Below are 16,438 nucleotides of genomic sequence, written 5' to 3'. Positions count from 1 at the left end.
AAGATTATGGAAAGATACTTGGATTATGCTGGTGTCATCCTAGGTCTGGGGCCAGATCTAGAAGAGAGACTTCTTTGGGGGCACTAGGGGGTATTTTGTTTTGTTTTGTTACTTGAAATCAGGATGAAAAATCTCTGTGTGCTGACAATCAAGACTATCCATTATGCACACTTTTTTTTTTTTTTTTGCCAAAATGGCATTTATTATTTTGTAATCACATGGTAGTGCTTGTTGTCTTGGATATTGAGAATTTAAGGTGAGTTCCCAGTCAGAGTTTTGTTAAGGTTGAAAAACTTTTTGAGGTGAATTGTATATCATGGCTCAGAACTCTACTGTAATGTAAATATAATACATAACTGTAATGTGTGACATTAGGAATCTTTCAGATTGAAAGGCAGGGGAGCAAGTGGTGTTAGAAAAAAGGAATACAGCAGGTGTAGCCTGGGTGCAGAGAGCATCCTGAATGCATGCCTGGATATGCCACCTACACCTGGCAGACCTGTAGGAACTGGAAAGGACTATATAACAAACATAATGTTAAAGTGATGGTTTGTAAATGTTTCATAATGCTTTTTCTTATGATCTGTCCCAAAGTTGTTGCTACCAACCTTTGTTTGGTGCTATTTTCACACTTGAGACCAGTGAGAAATGTTGCTTGGTTACTGGGAATTCATTTTCCCCATCATATTTGTGCTGTGTAATTTGTCTGCTCATTTGCTGGTGTACTTACAGCCCAGAAATAGAAGTATGCAGTTCAGATAGGGCAGTGTTTGCCTGCAGGTCCTGCCTAGCACCCCATCCTTTGCTCAGTGAACACCTGGGGCAAAAAGACCATACAAATCACACATGATAATGTCACATTTCAGTAAGTGTTGTCACTCTTTTTTATTAAGTATTTAGTTTCCACTGCTGTTCAGTATTGATTTTTCAGTATTTTAGTTGATTGGCCAGTTTAATCCCATCTTTATGACCACAAACTAAATGCTTCCATTCCTGCTGCGTTTCTAGTGGTGTGAAAATCGTTTGACCTTTTGCTGAGCTGTGTTTCAGACCCTGTGTGTGCCGTGTGGGTGGTTTACCTCACAGTGGTAAAGATCAAGGTGCAACCTTAAAACCTGACACCTGCAGCCTGTGATAGTGAATCCCCTGTTTATGGCAGTGCTGGGACAGGGAGGTGGAGGGGCCCCTCCAGGCTTTCTCCTGGAATGTTTTCCCTTTGTCACTGAGCTTTTAATTGTAGTTGTGCATCACTGTTGTCATAGAGATAAGCTCCTTACCTTCTTAAATTACTTTGTGACCCGTGTGCTGACTCTTGTTGCAGATTGCAGCTAAGGAGCTGAACATTTACTGTCACCTGGATCACAACTTCATGACTGCCAGCATCCCCAGCCACCGGCTCTTCGTCCACGTGCGCCGCCTGGTAGCCAAGGGACACAAGGTTACCCCTGACTCCTGCTAATTGAGTACAGACCAGCCCTGAGAGGACTTGCACTGCTTGTACCTGCCCCTGGTCTCAGCTGAGAAGTGGGCAGCTCGTTATCCCTGGTTCCTGCAGTAGAAATGGCCAGCTTCTCTTTGTTTCAGATTCTCTGTGCTGGGGGTGTCGTGAGCCATTAGCAGATTCAGAGAAGTGTTCATTTTTTTCAGGAACAGTTCCAGAACAATTATTTTTCTCAGTGTTTTTGTATCAAGTTTTTGCATTTAGTAAAGAGAAACATACATATCCTCTCTCTGTTTTATTATTCCTCACATCCTTGTTTTTCTTATCCCAGCCCACTGTTTTTTTCTCTGTTCCTTCCTGTTCTGCATCCCTGTAATTCTGTGGCTTTCTGGTGATAGCCTCTTTTTCTGCTTCCATTTCCAAGAAAAGGACTTGTTGATTCTAAATTGGATGCAAGCAACCATTCTCTAATAAGCAGTGACGTCCAGCTAAATTGTTTCAAAATAGGACGAAAAGCACAGGTACAGAAGTTGAGAGGGCAGTCAGGAGTAGGAAAAGGGTCAGGAAAAGCACTGCCTTATAATCTCATTAGTAGGATTGATGTGAGAGCCCTTTCTGATGATCATGTATTCCAGCTTGAATTGTGCATTTGTTGTTTGCGCATCTTAAAAGATTACCAGATACATAGAATAATAAAAATAATAATTTATTGCCAGAGATCTAACTTTGTTTCTTGTTTGTCCGCCTGTAGGTTGGAGTAATAAAACAGATGGAAACTGCAGCACTGAAAGCTGCTGGAGAAAATAAAAGCTCTCTCTTCAGCCGTAAGCTGACTGCCCTCTACACTAAGTCTACACTTATTGGAGAAGATATCCTTTTCAAATAAACTTGGTTTCAGACTAACCTTTGGGAGGCCTTGATTCTGGTGTGATCACCAGGATGGAACATGGGCAGTTAGTGGCTGACATCAGAGTGGCAGCAGGAAATAAAGTCCCTTTAATTTTATGTTGTGGTAAAACATCTTGCTGTCTTTGCAAACCAGTCAGTCTCCTCAGGGCTGGAGGTTTGTTGTGTTTGCTGCACTTGCTTTTTGAAGTCATGGAGAGGACTTACCAAATCTGCAGTGTCCTGCAGGTCTGGCCTAAAAAATGTTAAAATAAGAGAGAAACAACTTTTAACCAATGAATTTAATTTCTTTTCTTCCATTTTTTTGTTTTGCTCTATCCTGTCTTGTCTACCTCATGTTTTTAATTTAATTTCTCAAACAAACTTAATAGATACCAGGAACTAAAAAGATTGTTAGATTAATGTCTGAGAGTACAAGACTTAGCTCTGGAAAGACCTGTGAACAGTCCACCCCAATCTGTGTAGTATTTTTTTGACCCTTTGTTACATGTGAACCCTTTGTTGAAGCTGGATGATTCCGTAGATGTTGAGGAGGTAACAGCAGATGTCCCTGATAGCTACCTCCTCTGCATCTGTGAAAATGGAGACCGCCCGAAGGACGGGAAGAAAGGTGACATTGTTACAGGCATTATGGTAAGTTGGTTTCTCTGCAGTCAGTGTTTTAGGGTCTGTGTGGGGTTGTTTTGTTGTGCATTTTGGTTTTTTTTCTGGCGAGGTGGGTGGCTACCTTGTTAAATTCATGACTGTTCTGTCTTTCAGATTTTATTTTGCGGGGGAGTAGGAATTGATTTTTTTTTTTTTTTTTTCAAAAAAGAGGCACTTTAGGTAAGATATCTGTGTGTGAGCTGTGATGGCTTTATATTTGAAAACTTCAAAGGTATGGAGTGGATAGTTGAACATTTATCAAACTGGTTTTGCTGCTGTTTCACGTGAAAACATATTAGTATTTTACCCAAATACATTAGGAAAATCATTAGTTCAGATGCTTTACAAATTTCAATGTTTAAACATGTTTAGGGTCAGTATTCTAAGGCTTGTGAGCACTTACTTCCTCTACAAAATACCATTCTTTAGAGGAAGAGACTTTAAAGGATTTTTTACCAGTTTCACTTCAGATTTGTATTGCTGAAGATTAAACCCAGTCCTGGTTAACCAGCAAAACACAGTGATAACTGAAGCCCAGTCAGCTGGTAATGAATTAATTAAAAAGTATCTTGATTGAGTCTCTGCTTGAATGTCATACTGCTGCTGGGAGAGAACAACAGAAGCAAGTGTTCAAATTCCAGTTCGAATTACATGTGCGTTTCACAGGCTTCAGTCAGTAGATTTGTCTGGTGTTAAACATTCAACAGGGATGGACTGCTAACAGCAAAAGCAGATTTTCATTTGTAAGGTATTGTTGCCACTTCCCAGGACAAAGTTGTGTTAGTGTTTTGAGGTTATTGTTGTGTCATGGGTTTGAAGAAAAGCACATTCAGGTTTTTGGATCTGCCGCTTTCGCTGTGTGTGGGGTGCTGTATAATTTTACACCATTGATTTTTTTTCCTGGTTTAACAGTTTGAGCTGCTGAAGCAGTCCCTGAAAATGTGAATATCCTCTGGATATATGTGTGTACATTTTTGTTTGTCAGGCCATCCAGCCAACCACGGGAGAAGTGATTTTTGACAGTTTTCGGGACGGTGCTTCCCGCTCGGAGCTGGAGAGTCGCGTTCTGCGCCTGCAGCCAGTGGAGATAATCCTTCCATCTAGGCTGTCAGATCCATCTGAAAAGCTCATCCACAGTATAACCTCCATGAGGTGAGTTCTGTGGGGCTCTCTGTCCCAGAGCCAGCGGTGGAGCTGAGATCCAGGAGCAGGTGTGGATCTCTAGTTCTGTCATGGCCCTTTCCGGAGTGGCTGCAGTTTGCTGCTGGGTTCAGAACTTCCCAAATCCCTCGGGGTGCTGGGCACTTGCTCCTAAGTTGTGTTTAGACTGAAGCTAATGGCTCCTGACTCCGGCCTCTGAAAGATTTGTGCACTTAAACCCTGTCATTGTCAGGGTCCTGCTACCACACTCCTGATCACAGGATCTGCTGGAATAATTTCCAAGCTCAGTCACTTACCTCTCAGATATGAACGAGGTGCTATGTGGCTTTTTTCCCTGATTGTCATAGTTTTGAGGTCTCTAAAAGATACAAGACTTCCTTTTCTATTACTGTAGGTAGGTGTAGAAAACCCTTGCAGCTGGTATTTGATCCTGTTTGTCCTCTTACACCATCTTGGACTGGGGTACAGACCTGGAAGTATTGTGACTGATCATCTCTTTGCTTGGAGTTCTCTTGGCATGTTTCTAGAGGAGATTTGTTACCTGTTTTCTCTATCACTTTTTCTGGGTAGTAAAGCCAGAGTAGGGTCTAACTTTTAGGGTGATAGGTGAAAGATGAAGCAGTGTTCTGAACAGGGGGGATGAAATCCTGCAGATGCAGTTTTTTGGGGGAAATTTCAGTTTTTCACCTTTTTCTTTTTAACCATGCAATTTGGGGTTGTAGAGAGCTGGTTTAGAGCTTGGCATTTCAGTTTTGAATGAAATAGTCATTCTGGTGTGATTTTTTTCTTTATTTTTTGGTGTTTTGTTCGTTGTGCTCAGTAGAGAATGTTAATGAGTGACTTCTCATTTTCATGAAGACAAAAAATGCTACCCATTAGCTGATTTTGTGAACAGGGATTAGTTTGTAGTTTTTTCACCTTTCTGGTAATTTGCTCGGCAGCTTTCCGGCCCAAATGCCCTTAATTACACGAGAGTGACAAAAATAGAGCACACTACTGCTGTACACCTCAGTAGCCTTATTTTAAAAACAATTCTTTGTGGATTTTTTCTGGTACCAGAGATTAAACCACTAGAGGGCCCTGAAGTATTTCATAGTAATTTCAATATGCTGCTTCCTTGTGCTTTTAATTAGGTTTGGTTTTGTACAGCAGTTATTTTCTTTTAATGCATGTCTGTAGTATTCAGCCTTGCTTATTGGCCCAGTATCTGGTGATTTCATCTTTTAGCAGCTCTTTTCTAAAACCTGTTGTTAAGAATCTTCCATGAGCTGTAAAAAGTTTATTTTCCATAATTTTTTTAAAGGCCTTTCTAACTAAAACAGTGGGAACCAGATCTTGTGGTTCCAGAAGGGTCTTCATCTCTTTGTGTGTTAGGGGTGCAGCAGAAAAACACTGGGGTGATGAAAACAAGGTAGGGATGGGAGAGAAAAATAGTGCCAGGAGACTACAGCTTGGAGAGGTTGGGAGGAGAGGAGAGAAGAGAGGAGAGAAGAGAGAAAAGAGAGAAAAGAGAAAAGAGAGAAAAGAGAGAAGAGAGAAAAGAGAGAAGAGAAAAGACAGAAGAGAAAAGACAGAAGAGAAGAGAAGAGAAAGAGAAAGAAGAGGTCTTGCTAGCCCTCCAGTGTAGTGTAAAAATTGCAGCTGGGGTGATTTGGTGCTGGATGTTGTGTAGTAGAGCTTGGCACTGAGTGAGCCAGGTGGCGTGGCCAGCACAAAGGCTGTGCTTATGGTTACCAAAAGAATGACTTTAAGTGTTGAGCTAAGGTAAAGCACTGCAGCTTTGTGAGAGCAGCTCGAAGTTGGTTCAGTGCCCCCTTTACACTTACAAGAGTTGAAAGTCTCTGTGCTTCCCTTCAGTTTCTGTGAGGGCTTTTTGTTTTAATTCTTTGCTATTCTAGTGCAGGTTTAATGACTAGAAAATGCTATTCAAGCACACTGAGCTGGGGGCCAGTGAAGAGCCTTCCCTCAAAAGCAAAGCTTATATTAAAAGTAGGTTACAAAAAGTGGTTCAAGACAAACTGTTCTGGTGAGTACTGTGCTGTTCCCAAACTGTTAGTAACATCTGTTTGCAAGTGCTCACCCGCCTGGAGCAAAATCTTGTCATGGTTCTAATTTCCTTCTCTCTAGAAAGCAGAGGAAAAGTCTTGCCTTCAGAAAATACTTTCATTTTTCTCCTAAGAACACAGTGTTTTGTACTCCCAGTTCTTTCTAGTCAAGGGTCAGCACCCACCCTCAGCATGTTGGCTGCTTTAAAACCTAGCTTGTCATGGTCTCCTGACATTGTCTTTGAGGCTCCTTTGGGATATTTTTGCTCCTCTCATGTTGCCCCTTCCTTGTTTTGTTGAAAGATTCAGTGCATCTTCGGAGTGCTCCGTTGTTCCTCTTTTTTCCATTGGCCCTTCCTTTGCAGTGTTTCATTCTGTGGCATTCTTGGACACCATGTGGAAACACACTGCTCACAAGCAGCTTTAACCCACAGTTTCCCCCAGGCCTGCACAGGTTGGTTTAGGCTGCAGGTGGTCTGCAGCTTGTTGCCTGTGATAACCCCAAGGTTCTGAATATGGGGTTCAGGTTTCTGCTCTCTCCTGAGTGCTGCAGTAGTCTTTGGCTTGGAGCTGGTTCCCTGGAATTCCCCTCTCTTTCAGACCCATTGAGAACTAAACCTCATGCTCCCTCTCCAGGCATGGTGGAATCCCTCGAGTAGCTGAACCTCCATCATTATGTTCAACACAAGCCTTTTTAATTTGTGTTTCAGGACCTCTGCAAATATAATTTCAAGCTCTTTCTGCTAAGTGCAGTGCTAATAGCCCTCTGGTTTAGCAGTGGCCATTGCTTTTAACTGCATTGGGTGAGGTCTCTGCAGGTTTGTTCCTCTCCAGTTTCTGTCATGGTCTCTTGGAGTGAGCTGTAGTGGATTTATTACATTTGGTCAATGGTGCTGTTCAGTGCTAATTGCTCTCATGGACAGAGTTATGGATTTATGTCATCAGTCAAGTAGAAACTCAGCTGGAATGAACCCTGACTTGTAACTGTGTACAAAATGCTTTTAATTTTGTGGTCTTTATATGTGACTGCTGGTTGCTCAGATCAGAGGATGCATTTATGTAGTTAATGTTGAGTTTTTTTTTGTTTTTTTTTTTTTGTGAAGGTCATGTGCAGTTATTTACATAGCTCAGCTCCTGAGGTTTGTAGGTGAGCAAGGACAGGAAGGGTTGTAGTGGCAAAAACAAGACCCCAAAGGGTTACAGTGAGAGTAAACAGCATTGCACATTAAGTGGTGGAACAGAGGAGTGGAGAGGGTCTAAAGGGCTGGTGAGCATAAAAAGCAGTGGTTTCATGGTTTGTATAGCTTGTAATGTTCCCATGGATTTTTAAATGAAAGGCAAGCTGTGACAACCATCTTGAGAATGTTTTGTGTCAATGGAAGCTGCAAGCAGTTAAATTTGCAGCAGGGAAGAAAAAAAGCAACTGAAGTGCAAAAGCAGCACGTGAGCTGTTTTCTGTAAATACAAACCCCAAAAGCATCAGTGAACATTTACTGACCAGAGAGGTGTTCTGCACTGCTGAGAGTCCAGCCCGTGGTCTGTGCAGCCAGCTGCTTGAGGTGCTCCTGTCAGAGCTCTTCCCTTTTGAATGGAGAGGGGAATCAAATCCACCGCAGTGTTCCCGCCTCTTGCATGGCCTGCAAGAGTTGCTGCACGGTGTTTTTTGGCAGTTTGGTCCTGTCTCAGTCAGGACATGCTGCTGTTCTCAGTAGTGGCATGCATTATTTCCTGTGGCATGCAGGTGAGGGAAGCGTGGGGCTTGCATCTTGTTTGACACATTGCTGAAGAGTGAAGTGTGTTTACTCACCACACCTGCCTGACTGCCCCTCACAGTTTGGGCTGTCCTCCAGGTGGAATTACTGTCCCCCCATGCACGTGGAGCTGGTGCTGCTGGGACACCAAGAGGCAGTTGCAAAGCCCTGTGCCCAAATGCAGAATGCTGATCTTACCCTGGACGATAAATTAGATTAAAAATGTTAGCACTGCTTTTTACAGCAACAGCTGGTCTTTGCAGGCCCTGCCTTGCCCAGCCCTTGTGTTTTTGTAAACTCCCCCCAGGCCAAAGCTCTGATGAGCTTCCCCAGGCTCACACCTGGCTCAGAGGTGCCTTATTTCTCCCATGGCTGCAAAGCATGGAAAACATGCTGCGTTCAGCAGCTGCATTTGTGGCATTATTGCACTGATTAGTAATATTCATGGGTGTGCACTTTTTTTTCCTCTCCTCCATTTGAGGTAGAAATTATTAAATGAAGAACAATTAAGTCTTGAGCCTTGATCTTGAGCTTGTCCAGTGTCTTGGTATCAAGAAGTTAACTCTTACACAGGGAAAAAAACCCTTGCCTTATAAACAGAAAACAGGCAAAATAAAACTTTAAAGCCTTTGTTAGCTTGTTTTGGCAACTGTTTGATTTATTATTACAGGACAGATCAGAAACTGTAGGAGTTTTTTTTTTGTTTTGTTTTTTTTTTTTTTTTTTTTTTTTTTTGTGTCCTCTCTGGTTGTTTCTTGTTTTTCCTTTCAGTATATATTCATATGCTGTGATTTTTCACATATTCAAATGGAGAATGAGTCTTAAGCTCTTAAAACTGGCATGCAAGTTTAAATCTTTTTTAGCAGTGTATGAATGTTGGCAGATTTGCTGAAATCCTAGTGTTTTGTTTTAACAAGGAATATGTTTTGTTTTAACAAGGGCTGCTTTTTCATAATTTATTCATCTTTGAAGCTCACTTGGGACATAACTCTTTCCCTGTGAAACAGTGGCATTGAGGATACCTTGGATGTGTAAACTTCTCAACCGTTACTTCTTCTCCCATTTCCACATTTTTAGGAGTTAGAAATTGCCAGGAGTTAGAAATTCAGCAGTTTTAGTCCAGGCAGTGATGCCAGTGAGACAATGTGGGAGAGAGGAAAGCTGAGGCTGTCTGCAGGTTTGACATGCAGGTAGCACTGAGGAGAGTAAAGCTCTTGTAGCCTTGGTTCCCAGCCCCTCCTGAGCTGGGGAACAGAGAAAGGCCGTGAATTTATTTGTTTTTAATAAACCCAGAATGGAATTGTTTTCTTAATTTTGAAGAGTGAAACTCAAGTGGCTTTTTAAGTGCCATCAATCTGCTGAACTGCAGAAAGGAACAAGATTTATCTTTTGGGCTGTCTTTAGCAGTTTAATTCTGTGCTTGACTGAGAAGGTTTGTCTCTTTTAACAGGTGTTCTTTCCTCTCCATGGCAGAGGTAAGAGGCTTTTGGAAAATTAGACTCCTGAGGAGTGGGCTTTAGGCATGGACTCTTCCTCTGGGAGTTTGGGATAGTACAAATGACTGTTAGATGTTCAAAATTCACCTGAATATTTTCTGGGTTCTCAGTAGAGAATTTGGAATCACTGCTATTGTAATTAACTCTGTATTGCTTAGCAGCACAGTAATTTTTAAAGCAAGAATATTTTGCTTTCAGCTTATGCGAAAGACTTTGTACAGAGGGGGACAGATGTACTTAAGAACATTTCCTAGCAAATATGTTTGAGTGTATTCCTGTTTTTTGTTGTGGCTGTCTGGTTGGCTTCTGTCAGGTGGAAGTAACTGTTTGCCCCTCCATCCCTCCTGCCTGGTGTTTTACAGCTTTGCTCCTGCTTTCTGGAGTCTTGGCCACCTCCTCCTGCCTCTGTCCTTCTGTTTATGTGTCCTGGGTGTCCCTGTCCCCATTCCCAGCCAGATTCCAGGCATTCCTGGCAGCCTGGCACTGTCCTGCTCCTGCAGCCCCCTCTGCAGAGCTGAGGCTGGACCTTGGGGAGGGTGCAAGTGACACCCCTCCAACCTGCCTCATCTCTCACATGCCCTGGGCTCTGCAGGGCTATGGAAAGGAAGGATAACTGTCCTGGACAGCCCCCTGCCCTCTCACTGCAGGCCTCCCATTGCTTTGTGGCTGTGCATATTCCTTTTTAATGATCAGGTCTTGTCAGGGCCTGAGGAGAGCGCTGTGAAGAGCAAGTGGTGTTCATATGATCATAGAAGCCATGGGTTGGAAGGGGCTTTTGTAGGTCATCCAGGCCAGCCCCCTGCTGCAGGTGGGTCAGAGCCCTGTCCAGCCTGGCCTTGAATGTCCCCAGGGATGGGGCACCCACCTCCCCCTGGGCAGCCTGTGCCAGGGCCTCACCACCCTCATGGTAAAATACTCCTTCCTCATATCCAGGAAGTTTCAGTTCAAAAGCATCACCCCTTGCCATGTCTCAACAGACCTACTGAAAATTCTGTCCCCATCTTCCTTATGGGCCCCCTGTAAGCATTGAAAGGCCACCCTGAGCTCAGCCAAAGCTTCTCCTGCCCGGGTGAGCAGTGGCAGCTGTGCCAGCCTTTGCTGCCAGCAGAGCTGCTCCATCCATCCCTCTGCCCATGCTGGAGCCTCCTCTGGCCTGGCTGCAGCAGCTCCAGCTCCTTCCTGGGCTGGCCCAGGGCTGGGGCAGCTCTGCAGGTGGGCTCTGGCTGAGGGGCAGAGGGGCAGAATCCCCCCTGCCCTGCTGCCCACGCTGGGCCCGGCCCGGCACGGGGCTCTGGGCCCGGCACGGGGTTCTGGGCCCAGCACGGGGCTCTGGGCCCGGCACGGGGCTCTGGGCCCAGCCCAACATGGGGTTTGGGGTCCCAGCCCAACAAGGGGCTCTGGGCCCAGCACAGGGTTTGGGCTCTGGGCTCTAGGCCCGGCACGGGGCTCTGGGCCCAGCACGGGGCTCTGGGCCCGGCACAGGGTTTGGGCTCTGGGCCCAGCCCAGCGCGGGGTTTGAGGTCCCAGCCCAGCCCAGCACGGGGCTCTGGGCCCAGCCCAACACGGGGTTTGGGGTCCCAGCCCAGCCCAACAAAGGGCTCTGGGCCCGGCACGGGGCTCTGGGCCTGGCATGGGGCTCTGGGCCCAGCACGGAGCTCTGGGCCCAGCCCAGCACAGGGTTTGGGGTCCCAGCCCAGCCCAGCACGGGGCTCTGGGCCCAGCCCAGCGCGGGGTTTGGGGTCCCAGCCCAACAAAGGGCTCTGGGCCCAGCACAGGGTTTGGGCTCTGGGCTCGGCCCGGCACGGGGCTCTGGGCCCAGCACGGGGCTCTGGGCCCGGCACAGGGCTCTGGGCCCAGCACAGGGTTTGGGCTCTGGGCCCAGCCCAGCGCGGGGTTTGAGGTCCCAGCCCAGCCCAGCACGGGGCTCTGGGCCCAGCCCAACATGGGGTTTGGGGTCCCAGCCCAACAAGGGGCTCTGGGCCCAGCACAGGGTTTGGGCTCTGGGCTCAGCCCAGCACGCGGCTCTGGGCTTGGCCCAACACAGGGTTTGGGCTCTGGGCTCTGGGCCCAGCCCAGCACAGGGTTTGGGGTCCCAGCCCTGCCCCACAGCACCCCCAGGGCTCCTCCAGGGCTGCTCCCTCTGCCCAGCCCCAGCCTGTGCTGGATCCAGCCCTGCCCCGGGGGCAGGTCACTGATGTCCAGTGATGTGCACTGGGATTCAGCCTTTGACCACTGCCTCTGGATGTGCACAACCAGCTGATTCCTGATTCCTGAACAGTCCATCCATCAAACCCATTCCCAGGACAGTGCTGGGTTTTTTTAGTTGCTAGACAAAGAAACCAAAAATACCCAAAAAACAAAAACCAAACTACAACAGCAAAAGAGCCTCACACAAAAGACCTCTAAACTAAAACCAAGAGAAAAAAAAACAAAACAAAACAAAAAAAACTCCACAAACCCAAAACTAAAATATATTCATTTAAGAGAAAGGGAGCTAGGAAGAGGGGGAAAAAGCCTTTAATTTAAGGGAAACAGTTGTGTAGCTGTCAGAAATCCTTACTTAGATTATTAATTGATTTCTGAAGCTGTTTTAATTGTCTGAAAGGATAACACATGAATTTGCATCTTGAAGTGGAGAAGTCAAGCCTCACCATAAAGCATCCAATGCATATTGCCAATACAGTGCACTTGTTATTCCTGATGGCTTTGAGAGAAACCCAGCTTGGTTTGTGTCTGAAAGGTACCACTGGGGTTGGTGCTTTGAGTCAATCTAGGTGGAAACAGCAGTCTGGCTGTGAGGAGTTACGTGTGGCCCAAATTTTGGACCCAGCCAGAGTCAGAGCACAGAGCTGACCTGGCACCAGAATCTGAATGCCAGTGCCCTTGGGCTGCCTAACCAAGGAAATGCTTGCATAAATATCAAGTGCACTTGTGATTAACTCTAAGTAAGTTGTATTTTGGAATGCTTGTTTTGGAATCTGCTGTTCAGTACTCAAAGCCATAATGTAATTTTTGAGCCATGAGAGGGGGAGCCATGCACTCTATCAATTAATCATCCTGGGGTATATAATTAGCACACTATCAGATGTTACTAATTGCAGAGTAAGACATTTGGTTTCTGATGTACTGAGGAAAGGAGCCCCAGAATGGAGTTTCAGCAGCAGCTTTGGGGTGCTGCTGGTGGGTTAAGGAGTTGTGTTCCCTTTTTATCTGATCATGGCAAAAGTTTTTGTGGCATCATAGAGAGCTGCAGCAGGAAATGGAGACCCACAAACACCAAGAAACCTCTTTCTTTTAACAAAATCCTTTTTTCTGTTTGTTTCTTAAAGAAAGAGAACTTGTCTTGAGTGTGGCCACGTTGAGAGTGGTGCATTTGGAGCTGTCTGTGGAGAGAGGACTGAGCAGGGTCTGAAGTCCCTCTGCTGCAGCCCAGGCACAGGAAACCCTTCAGAAACAGGAAGGAATTAATGTGTATTAATAGGGATGTGTTTTCAGATACTTCTGGCTCATCACTGACCATCAGCAGAATCTAGACCAGTGCCCTTCATGTTTGGCTGGGGGAATTCTTGGGATTCTGTTGGGAATATTCTCTATAGACAGATTATGCCAACAACGTCTTGTATTCTAAAACAACTGCTCACAACTTCCAGTTTAGTACAACTTGTAGTTTAGAAGACAGGTACTGAACGAAAAGAAGGCTGTGTGTCTTGTGAACAGAAATCCTTTATCTGACAAAAAAACTCAGTTTCACTTAGTAGTTTTATCCCTCTACTCCCTCTAATATTGTAACCATTTAATTGGTTAGTGATAACAGAGGATTTATTACTCAGTTTCCTTAGGTCTTGAGTTACAAAAGCTAGTGAGTTGGAGTAAGTATCCATTGTCTGTAGAATTAAGATGCTATTTTTTTCTTCAATTTTTGACTTATTTGAAAAGCCCCAGGCAGAGCAAAGACAAAAGTCTGCTACCTCTGTTTTCAGCTCACTTCTCCAGAGATGATGTGCAGCCTTGTGATACTTAAAACTGTTTTTTGAGCTGTACCATTGCCAGCCCCCGAAGTGTAAACATGAGATAAATTGAATTTCAATTTAGAATTCTTTCTTGGGTTTTTTTTTTCCCTTAAAAGCATACCACTTGGCCCAAGCTGCCTTCACATTCTTCCTCGAAATGTTTTTTTTTTTTTTTTGTTCCATTTGTAAAGTAATTTAAGTGGCTTTTTGCAGTTGGCTCCTTAATGGTAAATCCTTGGAAAGAAAGAATACATAGTGCACAGCATGTGTTAAGTTACATGCTAAAATAACCCATGGGAAGAACTGCCTTGCTTTTTCTCTTGTATTAGCTTTTCACAGAACAGGAAATCAAGGTAAATAACAATTTCTGGTGGAAACATCCCACTCTTGGATTACAGGAATGTGGAATAAGATGAAAATATTTTGTATAGGGAGTATAATTGTTAACACTCTACTTGTATTTGTTCTGTTAGAGATGAGACTGTGTTTAAGCATCTTTGTACATCTCACAGGAAAGCCTGAAATGATTTGTTGAAAAATTAACAAGTTCAATTAATCACATAGGATGGACTCTTAAATCAGCTTATCAAAGGAGACATTAATTACAAGTGTAACTGACCAGCCAGATGTATCCCGTTCTCTGTCCAGCAGCCTCCATTAAACCATTACAAAACACTCAAAGCTCTTTATCTGAGGGAGATGAGAGGTTGCCTGTGCCAAATTCTGCTTTAGCAGAGAGATTTCCATGGTGTTTTTTGGGCTGAGGCTGAGCAGATCTTCCTGCCTGGGCAGAGTGATTTGTCCTGTGGCTGTACAGAGCTGGCTCTCCAGCTTGGACAGCGCTGTCCCCAGGAGCCAGGAGGGCTCCTGGACCCACCCCACATTTCAGTTTCCCAGCTGTGAGGAGCTTGGCAGAGCTCTCAAAAGAGGGACTCTCTGGGGATGGAACCACCTTCACTTAGTGTCAAAACCACACTTCTCATTGTGCAGGGCAGGTCATGACCAAACTCAGCAGCTTCTTCCTCGTTTCAGAAACCAGAGCTTGGCCTTCCTGGCCATGGGCACACAGCCCTCAGGGTTTGAAGCCTTATTTCAGCATTTGGCTGCCATTGGCAGGTTTTTGGTTTTATTTTTTTTAGTTAGATATAAGAGAACCACATTTGTGTTTGAGGTAAATTATTAAAAATAGCATGCCATTAATGCACATTCCCAAAACCCTGAAGCCTGCTCTGATTTTGAGTGCAGAATGAAACCAGTATTAATTGCCAAGTTAACATGTGTAACAATAAAGGCCCCTGCTCGTTTATGTCTTCTCTTGCTTTCATTCAAATTACTTCCCATGGAGTTTCTTTCTCACTTCAGACTTGGATTTATTGTTATATTCACCTCCCTACTCACATCTTAAAAGTTTTGTTCCAAGTGCTGCCATGGTTTGACAGCATTGAAGGAGAATGACTCCAGTAATTGCAAAGAAGAAAGGAGTGGGGCTAGAGCAGAACTTTGCCTATTGTGTTTATATTTGAGGGTGTCTTTGTGAGCTTGGAATTGGGAGTCTTTTTATTTTAATCATAGGTGGAGAGCTCAGGTGGAGACATTTCTGGAACAAAATCAGGGGTAATACAATTTTCCAGCCTCCTTTGGCTGTGGGGTCTTTAGGGACAATGCACTGGAGCATCACGCAGCTGGATCATTCTTGGAAAAGTGTGAAAAGGCTTTGCAAGGTCCAGGCCATGTACAGAGGCAAATTTGGATTGGTTTTTGAAATGTCTTCAGAGCAGTGGGTTTGATCTTTAGGATGGAGCTGTTTAATACTTGGGGTTTTTTATGGTCTCTGATGACGTCTGTAATTGCAGATGCTGACGTCTGGAAGATCCTGTTGGTGGCTTTAAAATTTTTATTTCTGTAGAGGAGAGGGTACTTGAATGTGCTAGTGTCCCAAATGCTGAGCCTCCAAATCAAGGAGAAAAAAAGGAAGGATGAAGTAGTTACATAATCTATCATATCCTTTCAGTTGGAGTTGGTTCAAGTGGTTCTGTCAGCGGCCTGTGAGGAGAATGAAATGTGAGCAGTGAGTTACACATGCCAAAAACAACAAAAGAAAAGACTTTGTGCCACGGTCTGGTTGGATATTTGACTTGAATGGTACGTCCTCCAGTTCCTTGCCCACTGATAAGGGAATAAGAACATATCTCTTACCTTGTAGGCGGGTGAAGTGCTCTACAAGAGCACGTGCTGAGGGAATTCCTGCGTGGGAAATCCTTTAGTTTTCCACAGAGCATCCCCTGCTCAGAGCACATTCCTTGGGTTCCTCAGGTGAGGAGTGAGCAGATCACCTGTGTGTGAGCACAGAGCAGGCTTCAGGCCCATCCCAGAGCCCCTCAGGGGGCTGTGGTAGCAGTGCATTAAATGTTGTGTGCTCTCCTCTTTCCTCTGGCACAGAAGGGTCTGCAGCAGCAGTGGCTATGCAGCCAGTCCCTTTGCTCTTCTTCTTATTTGTGCAGTTGGTCTACAGCTGGTTTATAACATGCCTGATGACTTACACAGTTTCTTATAACATTTTTTCCCTCCAAATCTTAGGAGAATTTGGCTTGGATGAACTTTCTGGAGCTCGGGTGTTCCCCATCTTTGTCCCCTTTGGGAAACGCTCAAGGAAAGGAAGGCCCTCGCCTCCCCATGTCACCTGTTGCAGTGTTTAGTTGGTGTTGTGGGGGAGAATGCAGCTCATGGCTGCTTGGTTTTGTCCCTGCACCTCTCAGCAGAATCTGCTCCAGGCTTTCCTGAATGCCCCCGGGGTGGTAGAGGATGCCCTCTTAACTTTCTGCGTGCCAAATGATTTCAATTTCCTTAGCCTGTCCTCATTTGACATGTGCTGTAGCTCCCTAATAATGGAATTCAATCACCATTGCACCAAATGCTGGTTTTCTTTTCCTCTGCAGCCTGAGTGAATGTATTTTCCACTTTTTTTTTTTTTTTTAATGAAGGC

The 16,438-nt window shown here is 44.9% G+C and overlaps 1 protein-coding gene across 5 annotated transcripts in view; it reads left to right on the top strand.

Annotated features, from left to right (window-relative positions):
• MSH3 (mutS homolog 3) overlaps positions 1 to 16,438 on the top strand; it is a 95,356-nt gene that overhangs the window by 5,933 nt on the left and 72,985 nt on the right. For all 5 annotated transcript variants that reach the window (XM_059837091.1, XM_059837093.1, XM_059837092.1 and 2 more), the window contains exons 5-8: positions 1,322 to 1,438; positions 2,193 to 2,312; positions 2,837 to 2,980; positions 3,978 to 4,144. In XM_059837091.1, coding sequence (XP_059693074.1) covers positions 1,322 to 1,438; positions 2,193 to 2,312; positions 2,837 to 2,980; positions 3,978 to 4,144 — 548 coding nt within the window. The remainder of the gene's footprint in view (positions 1 to 1,321; positions 1,439 to 2,192; positions 2,313 to 2,836; positions 2,981 to 3,977; positions 4,145 to 16,438) is intronic.

The sequence above is a fragment of the Haemorhous mexicanus genome, chromosome Z (genome assembly GCF_027477595.1).
Source record: "Haemorhous mexicanus isolate bHaeMex1 chromosome Z, bHaeMex1.pri, whole genome shotgun sequence".
Lineage (NCBI taxonomy): Eukaryota > Metazoa > Chordata > Aves > Passeriformes > Fringillidae > Haemorhous > Haemorhous mexicanus.
This window is presented reverse-complemented; position numbering and strand designations above follow the sequence as displayed.